The sequence below is a fragment of the Numenius arquata genome, chromosome Z (assembly GCF_964106895.1).
Source record: "Numenius arquata chromosome Z, bNumArq3.hap1.1, whole genome shotgun sequence".
In the NCBI taxonomy this organism is placed as follows: domain Eukaryota; kingdom Metazoa; phylum Chordata; class Aves; order Charadriiformes; family Scolopacidae; genus Numenius; species Numenius arquata.
Genome location: NC_133616.1, coordinates 10,031,623 through 10,051,775, shown reverse-complemented (window position 1 = coordinate 10,051,775; position 20,153 = coordinate 10,031,623). Strand labels below are relative to the sequence as shown.

At 46.1% G+C, this 20,153-nt stretch overlaps 1 protein-coding gene across 1 annotated transcript; it reads left to right on the top strand.

Annotated features, from left to right (window-relative positions):
* Positions 1-1,209: 1,209 nt before the first annotated feature.
* On the top strand, positions 1,210-19,370 carry LOC141477105 (uncharacterized). The gene is made up of 6 exons (XM_074166169.1): positions 1,210-1,395; positions 11,951-12,421; positions 15,024-15,164; positions 15,558-15,626; positions 16,177-16,267; positions 16,641-19,370. The coding sequence occupies exons 1-6, from the start codon at positions 1,341-1,343 to the stop codon at positions 16,846-16,848; spliced, it is 1,035 nt and encodes a 344-aa protein (XP_074022270.1). The 5' UTR covers positions 1,210-1,340; the 3' UTR covers positions 16,849-19,370.
* Positions 19,371-20,153: the final 783 nt, after the last annotated feature.

Here is a 20,153-nt window from a genome sequence, read left to right as displayed (position 1 = left end):
TAATCCCAAAGAAACAAGTTCCATGGTATTCTTCTTGAGTGCAGTGCTACAGCCGGGCAGGAGCAACCTCACCAGGGCAAGAGTTTACCCCAACCTTCTTTTCTGTTTGGCCATAGAATATCCCTTGCCATATCTGCATCCTCCTGGGAAGAAGCCAGTCTGGTTTGAAGACAGAACCCTCCTCTGAGAAGGAGAAATCTGGGGGCCATCAGCCCAGGAATGGGCATGGAGAGAACTGCACCTTCACAAGGCTCTGACCTAAGCCTGTGCCCTTGCACAGATGCCAACACTGCGTTGTTTAATTTGACAGCTTGGCCACTAAACAAAGCAGCTCCCAGCTCTTGAAGTGACTCCTGGTCTCATGGGCAGAGCTCGGAGATGTGACATTGGTGCCATCCAGGACTTGACCCCAAAAGTAAATGTGAAGCCATCATTGCTATGTGTTTTTATGCAAAAGGACTGATGACATACCCGGGTGAGAAGAACCCTGGCGAGCAGGTGGGACAGACAAGTGCAGAGAGGATGCAGCTCAATGGGAGCATCTCTAGCAAATTTCTATCTCTGGCTTCCCCTGCTGCTATTTGACCTGACAGCCTTTGCTGCTGTCCCTCAGGGAGGGATGTGTGGTTTTCCTGCTGTGCAGAGCCCAGACTGGGGCATGAAAAGCCAAACTCGACCCAAGCAACCCTCAGGGCGAGCATCAGGGCAGACCCACAGCAGGACCCTGCTCCCTGGCCAGGAGCTCAGCTCCAACCCCCATCACCCTCTGGCTCCAGGACCACCACAGCCAGTTTGTGAGGCTTTATCTCCACTGTGACCTATAACGATGCTTAAACTCATCTCAAGGGGGGAATATTTCTCCCTAAAGAGGAAAACAACCCTATGAGGGAACAGCCAAGCATCCCACGCCCCTCTGGGCACTCCTGTTGAACTTTGCCATTTCTTGCCAGGCCAGCTCTGCATCCTCCTCCACCCCCAGCCCTGGGGAAGGCAGCCCGCCAGCCTGCTTAACATTCGCCTCTCATTGCTGGGAGCAACACCACCGCTGCTAAGGAGCCGAACTGGGCAGCTGTGAGCATCTGCGTCCAGGGTCCCCCCAATCCTAGCCTGTCATATGATTTCTCCTAAGGGATAACTGCTGAGCGGGACCGCGTCTCCAGGCTGATCCTTTCCTGATAAGCCAGCTGCCAAGTCTCCAGCGCTAAGACAAAAGAGTTTTTCTCTCCCCAGCAGGTTTTTCTGCTGTGAATGACAGAGGAAGGGGGAAAAGTGAGCTGCCTGGCAATCCTCGTGGGCAAGAGGTTTCGGGGGCTCCTTCCTCCCCGCTGTGCTGGCAAACCATGGAGCTTTTCAGGCTGAGCCTGGGCTGTATTTGCCTCCTCCCTTGGCTTGAGGGTAAGTTTCTCCTCAATCGGGGTAGCTGGAAAGTGGGAAGTGAACTGCTCCCTGAGGTATTAACCTGCTTTGCTGTTGAAGTGTTGCTTGGACTGCAAAGCTCTGAACCCACCAGCTGTAAAAGAAGTGCCTGTGGGTGCATTTCAAGGCAGCATTTAAAATGGGATTAAATGCAGGAGAGCGAGGGACAGTCTGGCAAGGTGCTGGGATGGCTTGGCCAGGGACACCGTGGCATCATGCCAGAGGCTTTTATCAAGTGCTTTTAAACCGTTAAGAGTAAGGGATGAATAAATCTGCTCTGGGGGTGAGGCAGGCGCTAAGTGACTTTGCGGGCACTCTGCTCCCTGCCCCAGCTGCTCCCTCTCAGCAGAGGTGAGTGGGCTCACAGCATCCTGGCAGCGTGGGACAGGGTGGTGGGAAGGGGAGCAGGACCTCATTGTGTTAGTCCCGCTCCTGTGGTGGTCGGATGAGAGTGGGATGTGCTGGGGAGCTGCAGAGTCTGCACCGCTCATCACCATAGAGCAGACTTGGTAGTGGCTCGTGTTATCATTCCACTGCTTGCAGTAGGTTTTTGAATCCAACCAGCCTTATTTTTGACACATGTGGGTAGATGAGGAAAGCAAAAATCCTGTCGAGCATCATCCTGCAGAGCCAGAGTGGTGCTACCCAGGAGCAGCTACTGGGTAGCGGTGCTACCCGCGGTCTTGCCCATCCCATCTGGGCAGTGGGCAGCATCTCTTTTCTTAAAAGAAGTGTGAAGCCTCAGAATTAATAAGTAATTCACTTTTTATTATGCCTGAGATGCCAGGTTGAAAGGTACTCATTGAAATAAATCACTGAAGTGCTTTAAGGCTCTTTCCGTCCCCGCAGCTGCAAGGAGGACAGACCTGCAGTTTTGCAGGTTACCTGCTCAGAGCTTTCCAAGCTTCCTGGACCAGAGGAGTACAGCTATTTGGGTTGCACAGCCAATAAACATATGGATTTTTATTCCTTAAAGACAAAGCTCAGACTGGCAGCTCTGACCATAATGCCTAGAATAGAATAGACTATTATTTCAATCACCTAGTCCAACTGCCTGACCAATTCAGGGCTGACCAAAAGTTAAAGCATGTTATCAAGGGCATTGTCCAAATGCCTCTTAAGCACCGACGGACTCGGGGCATTGACCACCTCTCTAGGAAGCCTGTTCCAGTGTGTGACCAGCCTCTCAGTAAAGAAATGCTTCCAAATGTTCAGTCTAGACCAACCCTGGAACAGCTTTGAGCCATTCCCACACATCCTGTCATTGGGTACTAGGGAGAAGAGCTGAGCATCTCCCTCTCCATGTCCCCTCCTCAGGTAGCTGTAGAAAGCAATGAGGTCACCCCTCAGCCTCTTTTTCTCCAAACTAGACAAGCCCAAAGTCCTCAGCTGCTCCTCAAAGGATGTTTCTTCCAGCCCTTTTACTTTCCTTTGCTCCACAACCTCCAAGACTGTGTTGCCTGGGCTGCTTTGAGCAGCTAGCCCTCAGTTTGCAGGTCAAAGGAGAGGTTTGTGCTTCTACAGATTTGACTTTTGCTCCACCTACTGCTGTTTTTTTCCACCCCAAATCTTGCCAATTAAAGTAAATCCAGTTAACTGAATGTCTCTTTTTTCAAAGCCCCTGGCTGAGGATGTGTCACTGTGCTAGTGAGGGGTGAGGATACATGTGCATCTCTTAAAAGGTACAAGAGATCTGGTTAGGACCTCGAGATGACACCGTGGTGGGATGTCAGGAGAGCAGAACAGCCTTTGGGGTCTTGCTCTTTGTCTCACTCTAATACAGATCTTTTCTGGTGTTAGAAAAAATGGTTCTTTACTGCTGCCCACAATACAGGAGCCCCATGGCTATGTTTTATTAGTGAATTAAGGAGGATCACAGGATGACATTTCCACAGCACATTTCCTTTCCAGTGAAATGCCTTTGGTGCAATCATACCATCAACCGCTGCATTTCAGCCAGACCACTGACAAAACCACAGCTGTTTTGCAAGAAAGGAAATAACCTTCACAATAACTGGCAATGCCCAAAGCAAGCTCGAAGAGCAGAGAGCAAACATGTTCTTGCTTGGGGCTGACCTCTCCCTGCAGCAGCCTCTTCTCATCCCATCCTGCCTGGGGCTGCTGAGTTTTGGGGCATGCTGAGCTTTAAGGCTGCTGGCAGGACAGAAGTGCTTGCTTTCAACAGACCTTAGAGGGTTCAATTTCCTACTGGAAACCCTGGGATTGCCTAAACTGGTTCTCACAGTTACTTCTTTGGAAAGTCCCCACAAGGAGCGAGCTGAAGTGTTTTCTTTTCTTAGGAATTCAAGCCTAGCAGTAACCCAGTGAAGTATGATGGGTGGTGGGAAGTCGGGCACCAGCAGGATCTCTGCACGTACAAGCAGAAAGGAAACTGCTGAAATAATAGTTCATTCAACACTGACTCTCGATTCTCATGTACTGAGTGTGAGGCTGGTGGTGGCTCTGCTTGGCATCCTGGCCCGATCCCATATCCCTGGGGCCACTCTCCTGCCTCCCAAACCTGTGTGAGGTGCTGTTTACTCTCTGACCCTTCATACCCCACTGTCCTAAGGCAGCCCTAAGCACCTCACATTGAAGACGCAGAAAGGCCAAGCTTATCCGATACTTTTCCTCCCCTGTATCCTTCTCCAGCCTCCAACTACTTTCTGCTTGGGGGATTTCCTGACCGTGATGTGTTTAACTTTTCAGTAGCTATCAGATCTCCTACCTTGGCTTGCGCAGGCTCTCCCTGGCAGAAAGGATGCACGGCTGCTGGGTGCAGAGCCACCTCCTGCACATTGTGAGCCTTCCCTTTGCACCCCATGTCCCATCTGGGATCAGTTCTTGACCAGCCAGCCCCTGCCATCCTCTCCAGACGTCTCTGGACTTTATAGACCTCCATCATATTCCCCCCTGGGACTGGTTTTCCCCACATGCATCAGCTTTGTGTTGGCTTCACTGACCTCCCCTGCTTCCCATCATTTATCCATGTGTTTTTCCATGCCGAAACCTTCTGTCTTTTCCTACAGCTGCTCTGCTCCCTTGGAAGCCTTTGCTGAGATACTTGGTCAAAAGTGGACTTTGCAGTAATGTGGAAAGCTGTGAAGGCTTGTTGGTCAATCAAAAGCAAGATATTCTTAAGAAAGTAGCAATGGTTGGGAAAAAAATAAAAGAGAGTGTGGTTGCCAGAAGCAACAGCTGGGAACTCCTCTTGGAGAGACATGTTACTGGAAAATAATCTGAGTGCAGACCAAGACGTATTTGCAATCAGGTACCTGCACTGGCAAGTTGTTTACCAGCTAATTACTGGCAGTTACCAGTAGGCTTTGTTGACTTCTCTATAAAAACAACACAGCTTGATAAGAGCTGATCTGCACAAAGTGATGGAAATTGTGCTCCCATAAACCCAGAGCTCCCAGTTGCCTGGTAGGTGCTCACCCAGCTCCTGTTCTGCCTGTTCTGCTGGGCCTGATGGGCAGACGCCTCTTTGCTCACCAACAGCGACTCACCAGGCTCCATCTAGCATCATCCTCTCCATAGGTAGATTGACCTGTCATGGACATTGGTGTTCCTAAACTTTACATCCAAGTCAACACAGTCAAAACCTGAGGGAGGACCGAGCTAAAATAACCTAATGTTGGTTCCAGTTAACTGCTTGTTTTGCAAAAGAAATACCTGCTGCCATGCTGCTCTTGGGTGTAAATTCAGGCAAAATTAACAACAGAGTGTCAATCTCCCCACTTCCCTATGCGCATCTGGATTTCCTGCCTTTGACCAAACACATCTGGGTCACCACACCCCTCTTACAACATCAAGTATCTTCCAGCTGGTTTTAATTTCCTCATCCCGTGGCCCTGGTCTGGTCTGCTCCATGAGCAGCAGAGAGGGGCTTGCTCCCTTGGATGGAAGGAGATCTTTTCATGAGAAGGAGGTATTGTTGAGCTGCATTCAAGTCTGCTCCTGTTCAGTTTTCAGGGCCTTGTTTGCCCATACATGACGGCATCTCAAGCTGCTTGCTTCAGGTAGATTTAATGTAATGTTCCTACAAGTGATCTTACAGGGCAATGTCTTGCACCAAGCTCCGTTTGCACGGGGACCCTTCCTGCCTTAACTGGGAGCTTCCCTCCTCTGCTACTGCATCTTCTCATTTCTATCTGGTTCTGACACTTTGGAGGAGGTAGAAACAGCCTGTCAGGCCCAGGGCAGCTCAGAAGCAGCTTCCCCTCCTGTTCAGAAGAGACATCTGGCTGAGTTTTCACTCATGGCAGGATACAGTAACTTCAGGCCATCACAGCAAATTGCTTCTGCTGCTCTGGCTAGTCATGTGAAAGTCCCTTTCACCTTCATCTAGTGTCTTTCTAGACTGCTTGGTTTTGTAGATGTGCTACAAAAGCCCCACCCTACATTTAGTCGCAGAATCACAGAATGATATGGGGTTGGAAGGGACCTCTGGAGATCATCTAGTCCAACCCCCCTGCCAAAGCAGGTCCGCCTAGAGCAGGTTGCACAGGAACTTGTCCAGGCAGGTTTTGAATGTCTCCAGAGATGGAGGCTCCACCACCTCTCTGGGGCAGCCTGTTCCAGGGCTCTGCTGCCCTCAAAGTGAAGAAGTTTCTCCTCATGTTTAGATGGAACTTCTTATCTACAAGTTTGTGCCCATTTCCTCTTGTCCTGTCACTGGGGACAACAGAAAAAAGACTGGCCCCATCCTCTTGACACCTGCCCTTTAAGTATATATAGGCATTGGTCAGATCTCCCTTCAGCCTTCTCTTCTCCAGACTAAAAAGACCCAAGTCCTTCAGCCTTTGCTCATAAGAGAGATGTTCTAGGTCCCTAATCATCTTTGTAGCTCTTTGCTGTACCCTCTCCAGCAGTTGCCTGTCCTTCTTGAACTCGGGAGCCCAGAACTGGACACTGTACTCCAGATGACCTCCCTCGACCTGCTGGCCACAGTCTTCTTGATGTACCCCAGAATGCCATTGGCCTTCTTGGCCACCAGGGCACATTGCTGGCTCATGGTCATCCTGTTGTCCACCAGGACTCCCAGGCCTTTTTCCACAGAGCTGCTATCCAGCAGGTCAACCCCCAACCTGTACAGGTGCACGGGGTTATTCCTCCCCAGGTGCAGCATGCTACACTTGCCAGTGTTGAATTTAATCAGGTTCCTTTCTTCCCAGCTCTCTAGTTGGACTCTCTAGTCCTGAATTTGAATCTGAGTAAGGGATCTGGATAGAAAACATGGTAGTTCTGCATAACCAGTGTGAGGCCCAGCAGCCAGGGCAGGAGGGCAGGAGGTGTCAGGTCCTGTTTGCCTGAAGGGAGAGGGTCTGATAATCAGTACCAGGTTAGGGAGTGGTGGTGTCTGCATCACCACAGTGTCTAAGCTGCTAAAGATCCCCAAAGTCTCCAGTTAATTGTTCTGCTTTGGGGCTGGGACCATTTCTAGTAGGAGCTGGAGTCCCTTACGATTGTTTTTAGAGCTAGGGCAGAGACCAAAATTGCTGGCAGGACAATTTGAAAGGATGTAAGTCTTCAAAACTTTCTTCCTAACCGATGCCCCTTGAACTGCTGCAATAGTCCAACAAGACAAGGTGACCCTAAATCCTGGGAGAGCTGATACTCAGGGGGAGTTATGCAAGGAGGCAAACATATGTAATCTATATGAGAATTGTGTGGGTCAGTCTCCACTGATGCCTGTTCCATAGAGAAGATACAATCTACTGCAGTAGTGAACAGTGGAGGCAGACTAACCTGAGCAGGAAACTCTGGTTTGTCTCACCATAACTCAGGTTACGGCACTGCTGGCTCCATGATTTTTCAGCCATGGCGCACGTACCCCTAGTGCTGTGCTCTTGTAGGGTGGAAGCAGCAGAGACAGCTTGGAGACATTTCTCCAAGCCACTGTTGCCACTGCCTGGGTGACTTGGGATGACCTTGTGTCATATGGTGGTACCCAAGAAAAGTCATGTTTGGGAGCTCTTCTGAGCTGAGGGATGTCCCCACAAAGCAGTCTCTATGAGAGGTGCTGTGACTGCCACAGATGGACGCCTTCAAAGACAGGTAGAGGCAGGAAAAGGTAAATTCCTGACTGTGACTCAGTGGTCGTCTTCCCCCTACAGAAAATACCCACTTAGCAATGAGAAATTGAACAAATTAAAAGATTTTTCCAAGAGTTAGGAACCTCACTGGGGAGGGAAGAAGTGGGCAAAGCCAATGCTGAAGTTCCCCAGTGACATGGAGTGTTTTGGGAACTCGTGCTTCCTCAGCTCTGACTTACCCCTTCCTTCCACAGACCCTTTAGAGGGAGCAACCCATCCCCAAACAATTTGCAAACAGCTTTAATCAAACCATCACAGGCACTGCTTAGAAATGGCAGAAACTTTCCAAACCAGACTGGGATTGCTAGCAACCGAGGCTTATCTGGTGGCACTACCTTAATTAGGAACATTGCATGGGTTTTGCTCCCAATCCTACAAGGAACAGTGTGTCCCAAGAGTGGCCATGCTGCAGAGAAGCAGGGGGCTATATTTGCTTGCTTTTCTTTCTTGTAACCAGAGTGGCAGCATCATAGGACAAATGGGCTGGCATCAAGCGCCTTTGCTAGAAATTGTTTATTTTGTTCCTAAAAATACAGAGGCCAAAATGTTCAAGCATGAGCAGCTCAAAACAGGCATCTACTCAGGCTCTGTGGGTAAGGCTGGCATTTTTCAGAGACACTGAGTCCCACCCCCAGGGAGTACTTTGGATGCTCTGCTTGCTCCAGGTTAATGTTCCCAAAATGTTAGGGCTGATGACCTTATTTGCAGGGCTGCTGGACAGTGGGACTCAGCAATGCTGTGGAAAAAAAAAAAAAGACATTTTGCCTACTGAGTAACATTTCTTGGTGCCTGATGTGTATCCCAAAGTAAATATACTCCAGCTCTATTTGTGGGTCTACCCCTTATGACTGTGTAGGACATGTGCGATGATTGCTGCAGTTACCTGTACCTGATTGTAAGTTGCTCACTTAGACAGCAACACCTCAACCTCAGGAAAGCAATGATGTACGTGGATAGTAGTGGATGGTGAACTTGTATGATGGGCACAGGTCCACATCTTGCTTGGCAAGGATCACGCCAAACACCACAAGGAAGGTTGATAGCCAGCCTCACAGAGAGCTCAACATCACTGTCAGTAGGGAAGACCACAGTTCAGAGGAGAAGGATTATGGCCCCAGCTTTGCTGCCACCCTCCCGAGTAACATTGAACCAAGCAAAGTTCAGCTAGACGTCTCTTCCCAAGCTGTAAAATGGTGGTTGCAATTTCAGACCTGAGGTATGGTGTGAAGATAAAAATCTATTAATAACTTGGTGTCATACCTTACTGAGGAGCTATACAATATCTCAAAGGAAAGCTCTTCAGCTGCAGTGTTGAAGTTCCTCAGATCACAGGTATTCCCATGGCAGACGGGTTGCCTTAGATCTCCCCTGCAAACTGAGACCTGAATAGAACCAAGAAAGCTGGTAGAAAGGGGCAGCTCAGAAGTGCAAAAGGCCGGTAGATAACACGGGGGCACACGATGCTTGCTGCTAACATGCAGGTAACAGTGATTCTTTAGAGGGGAACATATACCATCAGGGACTGTACACAGGGAACAAAGCACAAATCTGCTGGCTGGGTTAAACAGAAACACTATTCAACATTTCATTAAAAAAATGAAACTTTCAAATGGACAGGCATCACCAAGCAAGGAAAATTAAAAACAGCATAGATTCTAGCATGTTTAATAATAAAACCCATAATAAAATACATGAGAAAAAAATTTAGAGGAATAAACTAATGAGAGCATAAAAAAGCTACCAACAGAAATTTTCAAATATATATGAAGTAGGAACTTGTTTGGGATAAGGAGGCCAACAAATAACTGGCTTAAATGTAAGAAGAGCAACCAAAGCAGGGCAGTGTAGAAAGGCTGAATGAGTTATTGGTTCTGGTGCTCACTTCAGACATGGTTAGAACTTGCAGACAGACAGATAAATAGGAGAAAAGTCAATAGAGCTTTTGTAGAGGGAATCTGTGACATCCATGATGGCATCAATGAGTGCATAAATATGGTGAGCTGATCTAGACCTTGTACTTGCATCTGCAATAGACTTTTGATGAGAATCTTCCTCCAAGGCCCACAAGAAACTCCGTTCTCATGGTGTTAGCCCACAGGCTGGAACAAAGATGTGGAATAAGTTGACAAGACAACTCTGTGACAAGTTCAGAGAGTGAAGGTATCAGCAGATGCCAACAAAGATCAAAAGGGTGAATAACAAAGTAATTAATTTTGCTGATGGCACAAAATCATGAAGAATAATCAAAACTGAAGTTGACTGTGTGGTACTGCAGAAGGAACTCATGATACACATTGAGCAATAAAATGGTTTTTCAGCTCCAGAGTGAAAAATACAAAGTAGTGTACATGAGCAAAACCATTTTAAACATAAATACCCAGTGAACTCTCTTAACTAGCTAGTATATTTTAGGAAGGAAGCACTGGCGTCCTTGCTGTCTTGTGTGAGCTCTTTACTTGCCTGATTCTTACCCTCTTCCCCTATTAGCGAATGCTAATGCTCAGTGCTGGAGACAGGATACCGGTCTCAGCAGATATTTTATCTGACCCAGCACAGTTCTCATGTTCCCCTGTTACGTTTTTATGTAGCTCTTAAGTCATTACTTTGGAAAGGGGTTTCTCCCAGTTGCGATGAAAAAGAGGTGAGAATCCTGGATTCCAGGTCCTAGAAAAAAATATCGTGGGGGGGATTGTATTCATGCCTTTGGATTTTCTAAAGACTACGGGAGACTACACAAGACATTTCGCCTGCCTTTGGAAGCTGGCAGAAACTCAAGCCCAAGGTGCATTAAACATCTTCCCTCCACCCAGCCCTCAATAAGGAATAAAGAGGACAAGACTCATGAGCTGTCCACAGATCCCACGGAAATTTAATTTCCACTTAGGCACATGGCCTTGGTAGGAATTGCCTGGATTGGTGGCTACCACAGGTCCATGAAACTCAATATCCCAGTGCAGACACATCCATCCTCATCTCAGAGCCGGCGCAGGAGTCATTCCATGGTTCCTGGCTGTCTCTCCCCATGCATTCAGGCTGAGCAGAAAGCCCCTAGCTATTTCTGATTTAACATCCCACAGGCAGTATTAATGTAGCAGACCCCTAGAATTTCCTGATAGAAAACATAAGAGCTCTTTTAAGCTATTTTTCATACCCTCGGTATTGTGTACTGGCTTCTGTTTACACTGTCGTTAGCTTTTTCAGGTACTGAGCCAAATACTTGCTGCCAGGGAAAAGTATTGTTCTTTGCTTTGGGAAGGGAAACTCTGCAGAAGCAGTTGTTTAGATAAACATCAGTGTTTTTGTCTAACGTCACTTTTCAGTCTCCTCTTACTCTTTATACTCAATACTGCATCCTGATGGGGCTTTTATAACTCTGACTCCTGGGGAAAAGAGGGAAAATATGTCACCACAATAGCTGGGAGCTACCATGTGTTAATTGTAATTAAAAGATTTCTCAGAATGTGCAGAAACTTGAAACTTTTATTTCTATCCCTCTGTCTTAGGCATAAAATACACAGCAGAAGGTAGACTCCAATCAGTAACAGATGTTTTAGCGTTTAACATTTTGTTCAGGATGTTCACAGGCCACACCTGATGATTTTGTACCGAAAAAGGGAGCATTTGTCCAGCTGACAGGATGATATCCATCCCAAGTTATCAGAGAAGCTGGGACCCAATGCTATTAAAAGCAACAAGCGATTACAGAAACTGCTTCAAATTGTGTGTCTGTTGTAGGGTGGCTGTAATGTTTCTCCCTTAGACAGGGATCCTTAAAAATGGTACTTTCATGCCTTTCAAGCACAGACCAATGTCAAGTGTGCTAAAACCACATTTATTTCAATACCTACGTGAGCTGAGTCAGTCAAGTACTTCCAGACTTCTGATAGGGAGTTGCTGTAATGTCATCATAAGCCACTTAATGGAAACATTAGCCCAAGGTGGCTTAATTGACCCCACGTGAATAGCACCCGGGAAATTCAGGGGGTTCAATTGCTTTTTTTATAAGAAGATTTCATCCAGATAGAGGCAAAAAAACCCCCAAACCATCCAACTATTTTGGAGGGAGGGAAGGATGGGTACCTATTTAAAGTTATAACCACTTGAAATATTCAATTAAATATATATAGTCAGATATTTCATAACAGTATGACTTTTCAAGGATGCTGAGGTTTTCCCCATAAGTTACATGGGTTACTTATATCGTGGTTATTTTTCTCTAGCATTGCTCATGGCTATTTGCACATCACCTGTTTTAAAGAAAAGACATTCTGGGGCGTTAGGGAGTTAGGGGAACCATTTATCTAGGCGTGCCCATCCAGGAAAGGACTGGTGGGTTATGCCTCCCCTTTCCCAGGGCATTTACAATGTCTGGTGCTCAGAAGACATGTCTACGTCAGACATGCCCCATACTAAACCGTGCTCTGATTGTACCGCAGTAGCAGAGGGACAAGGCTTCCTCATAAGGAACACCCGGCTGGAAAAGTGCATTCGTGTCTCCCACCACGAGACCAACGCCATCAGCTTGACCGACTGCAAGGTGCTGTCCCAGCAGCAGCAGTGGACCTGGGACCCCACCACCAGGACCATCGTCAGCCTTCAAACGAAGCAGTGCTTGTCAGCCCACAAGATGCGGGAGAATGCCCTGGTCAAGCTGGAGCCCTGTGGGGACTGGGAACGCCAGGCATGGACCTGCAGCAAGAAGGGGCACTTGACTCTGCAGAGCTTGGGCTTCCACCTCAGCACCAAGGAAGGAGGCCACAAGGTCTTTATCTCAAGGGAGAAGGACAAATTCAGCAGGTGGAAGACTTTAGCAGACAAAACCATCTGTGCTGCTGCCCGAGCAGCAGCTCTGACGCCCAGCAAACCAACACAAGCTGTGGACACACACGTGTATTGGATCTATGAAAGTAAGATGAGGTAGATTTAGCATCAGATAACACTTAACCTTACATGTCATTCAAGCCACCTAACACCAGGCTTGCATCCATCGTTCTAACTCATATTCACTTTGGCTCCATCTGGAGAGATACCAAATGGCTCCAAGTCAGCCCAACTACTTGGTACCACCGGTTTCCAGTGTTCAGTGCTTTCCAGAAAGCATGCAATGCCTTACAGGATCAGGTCTCTAAACCCCAGCTGCATTTCTAATGACAGGCAAAAGTCAAGTATTTTGGAAAGTTCACCTGAATCGGTGCCCAGAAGTAGGAATAGCTGGAATTGCTTGAGCGTCCCAAGTTCCAAACAACCAATGAAGTCCCATAAAGTCAGCCACTTAAGACTTTGAAGGGGCTTTTGGTACTTTGTACTTTGGGATGTCGCTTTTGGTAACAAGAAAACTGGAGGCAGCTGAAAACCTCTTTTAAACTTGTATGAATAATTGAGAAGCAGCTATATTTGAAATGAGAAATTGTTGCTTCGGTTTCTAAGCAACACGTTACAGTTATCTCCTGCCAGACCCCAACAGTGCAGCTATCACCAATGAAACCATGGTTTTAACTTTCATCCCATGCTCTCATGATCCTCAAAAGTGAACCTTGCTCCTGGTGCCTGATGTAATCATAAAAAGACTAATGAACACAGCAAGTGGTGGGAGGTAGTTAAAGCACTGCCCTCCCTTTGCATTAAGAAAAGCCAAAACATGAGATCAAAAGAACATAAAAATACAGTTTTATATTAATAGCTTTATGGCTTTGGCCTCTGCTAAAAAGAATTTAATCACTGCCTTCATGAGTGCTCACTGCCCTCTGCCATTTTGGACACAAAATGGCAGAAACCCTGTTCCTGTCATAGTTTTAGGTGTTTGACACCAGGCTCACAGAGACCAGGCATGGTAATTGCACCAAGATGTGACTGCCATAATTTGTCAGATGGCCAGTGAAACTCATTAGTGACCGGTGAGAACTCATGATCCAGTCTGTTTCCCTCTTTCATTTACTCCCTTATGCAAAGGAAGGTGGTTTCAGGATTTTTCTTGTGATGATGTGTGCAAAACTGAGACCCAAAGATCACACTCAGTTCCTCCACCCATCCTCTCCTCCTCTCCCTTTTTCCACTCCAGGGACCAGAAAAGAGCTGGTGTTCGTAATGGCTTTTCTGTGTTTGTCCACTCTGTAGGTGATGAAGTTCCCAACTCAGGGCAAATTATTTCCCTTACATGTGGCTATTCCTTACCTTAAGGCTTGATAGCCCCAATGAGATTTTCAGCTTTGCATAAATGAGCAAAGAGAAAATGTGATGAATATGGTTAGCATAAGCAAATGGATTATGAGTATAACCTTTTGACACAAAAAAGTTATACCTAAGTTGAAATAAAAAGAGATACAATAGCTTTTTTGGCTGTCATGTGCAGATAAGATGGCCTTTTTACTGAGGTTTTTAATTGGCCAACTAGAAGGTTAACATGTAATTATCACAGTAGTCACAGGTGTTAGTGTTTATTTAACATGAAGGTAAATATAGCCAATGCAAATTAGATACCATAATAAGCTAGTTAAATACAGGCTAGGAAACGCGTGGAACATTTAAGATATGGGAAAAAGGCATGTGAAAAGGGCATTTTCATTCCCCAAGGCAATGTTCCTGGCAGCCCATGGCTGCCTGGGAGCCAGGCTCCCCAAATAAGGCTGCGAGGGTAAACACAGAGCAGGCTTTGAATCAGGTTGTGCCAGCTAGTGTGTCTTGTGCAAACTGATAATTTTCCTATCAACCCCATGGTTCAGAGTTTACTGGAGGGAACTCCTGAGGACTCGGTAACAACATCTCAGTCCTGCTTAGGCCTTCCTTAGCCGAGTTCCAGTTGAACATAGACAGACAGTGGGGTTTTACACTTTTACTTCAGTGGGTTATTTTCTGAATAAATTACACCCATGTACCTGCCGGTGCTCGTGCCACAGGAAAGGATGGGGTTGGGATAAGCAGCCAGGAGCCCTGGAGACACGGTTTTAATGATCTTGCCACATCCATCAGTGCAGGAGAGGGGTGACTATTGCTGCCAGGAGATTTCCCACAACTTCTCCTCTAGGAGTAGTTGCTAGCCCACATACCCTGCTTCTACAGTAAGACTGGCAAGCTAAAGGATACTGTTGAGCCTTACAAGAGGTATGGACTATTTACCACCCTTTTGATCCCATTTCTTCATCTGTTGGGTTGGTAATACCTGTGGTCCTTCCACTCACCTCTTCCTCACACCTCATCCTTTAACAGCTGGTGTGGCACTCATACTTTTTAGACCAATGACCTTATTTACCACCAGAAAACTAGCTCTGCTTTGGCAGTGGATTCAGTCTTGAAACGTTCATTTAATCTCTGAAATCTGTGAGAACTGAGGGGCCTCAGTGCACAGGAGGAGGTGATTGTTATTGCATCACGTCCTGTTCTCCTTGCAGGGTAGAGAACTAACAAGCAGGGCTGGGTTCCCTTCCCTTCCTTTGCCGGGCACCGAGCGTATCCAGGTTTCTGTACAAAAAGTGAATGATAATCCCACACATCTTTGCTTTGTTTCCTTCCAAGCTAAAACGATTGATTCATCAAAGACCAATGCCGTGGACAGAGAACCTTCTGTGAGCTTGACTGACCCACCACTGGCTAACAGATTTAACAGCACAGTGTCTCCAGCGAAGACCAAACAGGCACACCTCCCAGCAAACGAGGGTGAGCACTTTTCTTTCCTGCATGCATATGTAAGAACAGCAGGAAGGAAAGTGTGGGCAGAGATTGATTACTCAAGTATTTTCAGTGCTGGTAAGTACCTAAGTACTTCTGAAGAACTTCCACTGAATGATTCAAGGCTTTGCTCTCCCACAACATGTTGAGACGTTTGCCTTGGCAAAGGGCTCAGTGACATGGCCATAGTCCCAACCTGGAGGCACAGCCATCAGATATTCTAGGAGCAAAAAATATCTGTGGTTGGAGAATGCTGAGGAACAAGAAAGTTTTCTTTTCCCTTCTGGCTCCATACCAAGTGCAGTCCCAGGAGGAAGTTGGAGCTTCCTCTAGTCCAACAGTGGAAGCTGTTAATCTGAGTCTCTCTGCTTCTTCCCCCAGATGCGTCCCATAATCACTCTAAAAAGCACCATGGAAATCGAGGGAAAAACGCTGGGGCCAGGCTTGCAGGTAGGTCCAGTGATCAGCCAGAGGAGGAAGAGACCAGGTTGATGAAGGTTCATCAGTGCCCCTGACCTTCCCAGCAATACACAGTTACATTCCCCTGGGTCCTGCTGAGGATGTTCAGTAGGGAACAAGGGCACCAAATTATCTGTCAGAAAAACTCCATTTAAAGCTTAAACAAATCTCCCCAGGCCTGGAGTATAAAAGTGAGTAAAAACATGCAAATGTTTTGTGCAAGCTCACCAGGAGAAACAGATACCCACTAGCACTGGTGCCTTCCCCCAGCCCTTCTTATTTCACATCAGAGCACTGCAGAGCGGAGAAGCATGAATAGCTATTGCCTTCCTAGCAAGGGAGAAAACCTTTTCGTGGGCACTGCAATAGAGGGATGCTATGCAGTGTAAAGATAAAATGTTGATCTTCTAGACAAAGCACTTTTCCTGTTATCTGCTAGTCTTCAGGGACATTACAGGTGGTTTTGGTGGCAATAGTGGCTATTGCATAAGAACAGGGACAGGTACAGCAATCGCATGACTGTTTTCTGATATTCTTTCAGGCACCAACTGGAAGACGGCCATGCTGGTCCTCAGCCCCTTGGCATTCATACTGGGATTGATAATACTGACACTCAATGTTCATTACAACAAGTGAGTGAGATTCAGGTTTATTCTATTTGCCACTCCCCTGTCCAGCATTTTGAAACAAAAGTCTTGGTCTTGGCACCCTTCCCCATCCCACACCCAAAGTGTCTGGCTCTGAGCAGATGTGTCTGCTCACCCGTGATGTCACCCTTGATGACTTCTCCTCCCTGCCACCCTGTTTCTCCCTCCCATTTTTCCCTCCCGCTCACTATTGCACCTGAATGCAGCCACTAATGTCCTCTCCTCTTCTCCTACACACCTCGTGCCATCCCTGGAGGTTTAGAGAACGTGGACACTGTGGTTGCTGAACCAGTTGACGTGGAGAAGCAATCAAGTGACAAGCAGAGGCAGTTATGTGCCCTCTTCTCTCTTCTCCTAGAAAGAAGAAAATCCTTTCTGCTCTGAAGAGCTCCCCAGCCAACGACAGCAGAGCTGATTTACGGGAGCCACCTCCCTTGCGAAGAGGTCCCCAACCGTACCTTCCACCCTCTCGCTCCCCTTCCTTGAGGCATGGAGAGATCCTCATCGAGTGGAAAGACGGGACTGTCACTCCTCTCTTTGACAATGCCAATTATCAAATGGACTAGCTCTGAAATAATAACGGAGCTGTTGTTCCATCCCTTGTCACTCTTCCCACCAGGGAAAGTGCCACCATGGCCAATCTCCTCCCTAGCCTTGCTGTTTTGACAGGGAGTTGTAAGCACTGTTTGGGGATTTTTTTTTAACACTTGAGAACAACCTCCTTGCACAGCACAAGGTTGAAGCAAGCAGAGCAGATTGCTTGGTTTGTATAGGCACACGCTGCTTAGCTCTTTCAGAGCTGATTTAACCTGTAGCAAAACCCAGATTTAGCTGAACGAAGCCAAGACTCTCACCAGCTGCAACTGTCCATTGCCCTGAAATTCTAGTTACCGAGCATATGACAAAGTAAATCCTTGGAGACAAGGTGTAAGGTGAAAAATATAAGTCCTGATGATCCTTAAATACTTTTTTAAGACATAACTAGCTGCCAACAGACACAGAAGGTTGTCAGTTACTTTGTCAATGTGAGAACATAACTAATAAGCACTGCCTTCAGGAGTCTAAATCCTCCAGATATCTGCCAAAATACTCCCCCCACTAAGTTATCAATTAAGTAAAAGCAAGTAATTTTTATAACTTAAAAGGTAGCACTCCGTCATCCTCTCTGCATCACTGCAAGACCCCTGCTGAGAGAGTATGCGTCTCTTAAAATATTTCCATATTTAGAATGTATTAGACCTTATTATAATGCACAATCTTTTTCTTTATGTAGAATGGCAAGTAACCTTGGTGATGCTTGTTGGGGATACTACATTATCGAGCCATTTTATACCAGCTTCAGTCTCTGATTTCCTGTAGTCACATGGTATAGTCAGTAAACAGATATACTGCTCCTTTCTAGAGCAGTGACACAGGGACTTTTTTTCCTAGAAAGCAGTCAGGCACCATTTTCAGCCTTTACACTTCTTTGAGTATAATCACCTGTGACTGTCACACTCAATCCTGATCTTCTCTCAGTGAAACTTGGAATGTCTTAGTGCTTTCCTAATATTAATGAATTTATGCTTTCCTTTCCTCTGATGTTGTGATGATGTAAACTGTAATCATGGCTATAAATCAGGAATTATATGGAGAAAGAAATACTAACACCAAAAAATTACAAGTATGAGCTGCATCAGTATATTTGTTCAGCAGTGCAAGGAAAACTGTATCTCAACATGTCTCTTATTCAGACTAAAACAACACTTTTCACTTTACCTAAATTGACTTGTGCCATTTCAGTGGAGCTTGGACTTCTCTAGAGTTTGATTTTATTTAACCTAAGGCAGAAGTAAGGTCCCTAAGGAATTTAAAGTCTCTGATTTATTTACTTTTTCTTTTTAAACATAGATCCACAGCCTGGTAAAAAGCTAACTGCCACAAGATGCTATTATGACCAAAAACTTAGTTGGTCTCAAGAAAGAAAATACAAACCTTATTGGTTCAGGGCATAAAAATCATAGAGGTTGGAAATAAATGTCCTCCCCAGACAGATTATTCCATAATTATTTACTGGAAGGTTTCCCACATGCTCCTTGGGAAAATATTTTACTACTAGACATGGGCAGAGGAAGAACTCTTTCTTCACCAGAGAGCAGTGAGCACAAACAACACGGTCAGAATGAAATTCTGACTTTCCAATGTTTCCACTTTAAAACAAATCCACTTTTGGATTAAAGTTTCAAACACGTAAGCATCATTTTACACACAAGATCTATGGGAATATGTTCTGTACATAAATGGCTCAAAATGCACACACAGTGCCTCACCAATTATCACAGTTACATCCCTTGTACCTTTTTCTACCACAATTAAGATGCTCGCCTTTGAAATTTTGTCCAAAGGGCACATTGCCTTACAATACATAGCACTTGATATCCTCCAAAATCTTGATGCACTTTGGGAACACTATGTATGCAGTGCCATTAAAATGGAAATATTTACTTGGAGTCCAGCTAATGTATTGCTTTCCAAAGCAACAAGTGCTTATGCTCATTACTGCTGAATGGGCAGAACAGATGACTTGTTAATGACTCTCTATAATTCATAGTTAATATGCTAATCTTGCTCATAAACATGAAGGCAATAGCACCATTGTTTACATAGCACTGATTAAATGGTAGCTCAAACAATAATGAACAAATAAGACTGTGAAGCAGCACAGGCTTTTAACTGTTTTCTCCCCCTCTCTTTTACTGGTTGTTCTCTTCTAGTTATTTCTCACCAGGTTACCTACATTAGATGCTAGATACCAAATTTTCCAAGCTTCAGAGGAGCTGAAGGTGTGAGTCTTCATCACGAGAGGTCTTAAAAAGCACGTCAGCCAAACATCCATCCAGGAAAGAATCCAAAATAGCTGATTCTGCCTTGGGGCTGGACATGGTGACAGTGGGAGACACCTTCCCTCCTCTGCTTCTAAAGCTAGCTGAGAAACACTCAAGAGCAACCCCACAGCCTGTGTCCTGTTCCCTCTCTGCAGTCACCCAAATGCAATGCTTGTACGCAGTGTTCATAATCAAAATAAAACCTGACTGTAAAGTGGAGGGGCACTGAAATTGTATATGCGTGTATATGTATATATTAAAAGCCCCCTTACACTGCATTCTTTTGTGTGTGTGTGTGTATGTGTGTGCATACATACATATACACACCAAAAAAAAAAAAAAAGGATGCACTATAAGAGGGCTTGTAAAAATTCCTCTACAGGAAGATAACAGAGTGATGAGCAAGACACCGCCATCACAGTGGTACTAACGTTATTAGTGTAAGCTGCACTAAAGGATGAGTGCTGTGTAACTGGGGAGTAACACAATACTGAACTGCTGCTTGTATTTCTGAGCCCAGTTACGCTGCACATCTGGTATTGTAGGTCTTCTCCAGGGCTGACGTGATGCTGACGACCCTTGCTTCACTCCTGCAGCAAGGAGGACAACAAAGCGGAAGCAGAGACCACTTCCTCACACACCTATTTGCTTTGCAAGTTCCAAGTACTTGGGCAGTAAAGGCTAGAGGAGACTTAGGGAAGAAGTGACACTTGCTCTCCCCCAAAATTGCCTGGGATTCAGAAAACCATATTCCTCACCTAAAAGTTTTAATATTGCCATCATGCTTTTTTGATATTTATGTACCAGAACATCCAAAAGAATGTGAAGCATTAATAACAACATGCATAATCACACAGAGCGCTCAGAAGCTCAGCTCCCACCAATGTCAATGACAAAAAAGAGGCCCAGAAGAAAGCCAATGCAGGTGAGCCTGTTGGTACCACCGCAGGCTTCTGCCGTCACCCAACACAGGTACCCACAGCACAGCACCGGCCGGGCATGTGGCC

Coding starts and splice junctions, on each gene's coding strand:
- LOC141477105 (XM_074166169.1), top strand. CDS start 1,341: ATGGAGCTTTTCAGGCTGAGCCTGGGCTGTATTTGCCTCCTCCCTTGG. Junction 1,396..11,950: donor CCTCCTCCCTTGGCTTGAGG/GTAAGTTTCTCC, acceptor ATTGTACCGCAG/TAGCAGAGGGACAAGGCTTC. Junction 15,165..15,557: donor ACACCTCCCAGCAAACGAGG/GTGAGCACTTTT, acceptor TTCTTCCCCCAG/ATGCGTCCCATAATCACTCT.